The 2,238-nt window shown below is 45.8% G+C and overlaps 1 protein-coding gene and 1 non-coding gene across 2 annotated transcripts; one reads left to right on the top strand and one right to left on the bottom strand.

Annotated features, from left to right (window-relative positions):
• LOC120663130 lies at window positions 1-107 on the bottom strand. Its single transcript, XR_005670353.1, has one exon. It is a non-coding gene; the product is annotated as a small nucleolar RNA R71 (small nucleolar RNA).
• Window positions 108-874: 767 nt separating this feature from the next.
• LOC120662644 lies at window positions 875-1,573 on the top strand. The gene has a single exon (XM_039941748.1). The coding sequence runs from the start codon at window positions 875-877 to the stop codon at window positions 1,571-1,573; it is 699 nt and encodes a 232-aa protein (XP_039797682.1).
• The last annotated feature ends 665 nt before the right edge of the window (window positions 1,574-2,238 follow it).

Raw genomic sequence — 2,238 nt, 5'->3', positions numbered from 1 at the left:
GCCCTACGTGGAAGAATATCAAGTTTCCAGCAGACAGGGATGGAATCCATCCCAAAAGCTTGGGAGAGACTTCAAAAATACATACTCGCCTGTCCTCATCATGGGATGGACGAGTGGCTCATACTCCAAAGTTTCTATAATGGGCTAACAACGATATCCAGAGCCCATCTTGATGCCGCTGGTGGAGGAGCCTATCTCGACTTGACAATTGCCAAGGCTACAGTCTTAATTGAAAAGATGGTCTCCATCCAAGGCTAGAATGAGGAATGTTCCCAGCCCAGAACAAAGGGCGGAATGCATACCGTCAAGGAGACGGACATGCTCGCCGCCAAGCTGGACCTCCTACTAAAGAAATTCGATGAAGGGAACCGGCAACATATGCCCGTTCCCGTCCATGCCATGAACTCATACTTAATGTGCGAGGTTTGTGGTGATGGTGGACACTCGGGGAATGACTGCCCTGAGACCCGTGAAGACGCAGCCTACATCAACAACAACAACACCAGGTTCCGTCCACAAGGAGGAGGTAACAATTTTAACTCAAATTTCAATTCGAACCAACCCTCCTTGAGAGATCTAGTTTTTGGCCAAGCTAAAATAAATGAATCTTTAAACAAAAAGCTTGCTGCCAAAGATAAAATTTTGGAAAATATAAATGCTAAAGTTGAAACTCTCTCTTCTGCAATTAAAAACCAATTAAGTTTCAATAAAATGATAGAAACACAACTTGCGCAAATAGTTGCTGTTGTTTCCTTTTCAGAAAAGATAAATGCGGTGACCACGAGGGGTGCTAAGTCCACTCGTGATCCACTGCATCCTAACCATGCAGAAAAAGCAGCTAGGCCACAAGTAGAGGAGGAAGAATCTCCAAAACATGATGACTCTAAAGAACCCGAGGAAGAAAATCCACGGAAAACATTCGATACAAGCTTCCTCATGTTTGCTTCCCGGAAACAAGATCACCGTGGACGAGCAGTTCACTCGTTTTGTTGAGATGATCCAGAAGATACATGTCAACATCCCATTGCTGGACGTAATGCATGTACCAACTAACACCCGCTACATCAAGAACATCATCAACAACAAGCGACTGCTGCCCACATTAGAGGTTGTCAAGCTTACGGAAGAATGTAGCGTTGCTATACTCAACCAACCTCCAAAGAAGAAAGAAGACCCGGGATGCCCAACGATCAATTGTTCGATTGGGACTCAACACTTCGGCAATGCCTTGTGTGACCATGGGGCTAGTGTCTGCGTAATGCCTAAGGTCGTCTTCGACAAGCTCAACTTCACGCATCTAACGCCAACACCGATGCACCTCCAGCTAGCAGACTCTTCAGTCCGCTATCCAAAGGGAATCACTGAAGACGTTCCAGTCAGAGTTCGAGACTACTTCATCCCAGTTGACTTCGTAGTGCTCGACATGGAAATATCAAAAGAGACACTGCTCATCCTTGGGCGGCCATTCCTGAGCACTACTGGAGCACACATCGATGTGGGAGTTGGAGAAATCCGCTTCAACATCAATGGGAAAGAAGAAAAATTCCCATTCCGGCCCCAGAAGGAAAAATGATCAACATCAAATCCAGGCCAAGCACACAAGAAAAAGCCGAAGCGACGTTTCCTAATCAAGATCCTATGACCACACGATCCACAAAGACAACCAAGAAGGTGTGGCGTAAGGTCGCAAGTTCGTTCTCGTCCAATTCTCCAGAATGAGCCGAACAGTGGTGACCAAAGTAGGAGAAACGTCCCGGTCGTCAGACTCAAAACGACGAGCCCTTGCCGAAGGTAAATCGGTATGTATCTCATATTTACTTTCACCATTTTGATTTTCTCGACTTTTTCGATTTTCCCACTGCATATTTGAATTTTCAAAACACTCATGCATGCTAGAAACTTTTCTAGCACTTTTTCTATTTTTCACAAAAATCCAAAAAAATATTTCTGAGCATTAAAATCCTTTGGAAAATAAATTTGAACATCTTTTCGAAGCAAAGTTTGGCCAGCACCAAAGTTTAAAAGGTATATGACCGTTAGAAGGGTAGTGGGCCCTGGCTATCAGCAGGGAGGGCCACCTAGGGTTCGGCCGAACCCTAGGGTCGGCCGACCCCCTACCAACGGCTAGTGGGCCCATCCTTCTCCAACGGTCACTAGCCGTTGAGGCTTGTCCCTTACAACGGTGCCCGGTCATTCTCTCTTAAAATAGAGGCCGATAAGTAGGTGTTGAGCTCTCAC

Source organism: Panicum virgatum, chromosome 2N, assembly GCF_016808335.1.
Source record: "Panicum virgatum strain AP13 chromosome 2N, P.virgatum_v5, whole genome shotgun sequence".
In the NCBI taxonomy this organism is placed as follows: domain Eukaryota; kingdom Viridiplantae; phylum Streptophyta; class Magnoliopsida; order Poales; family Poaceae; genus Panicum; species Panicum virgatum.
This window is presented reverse-complemented; position numbering and strand designations above follow the sequence as displayed.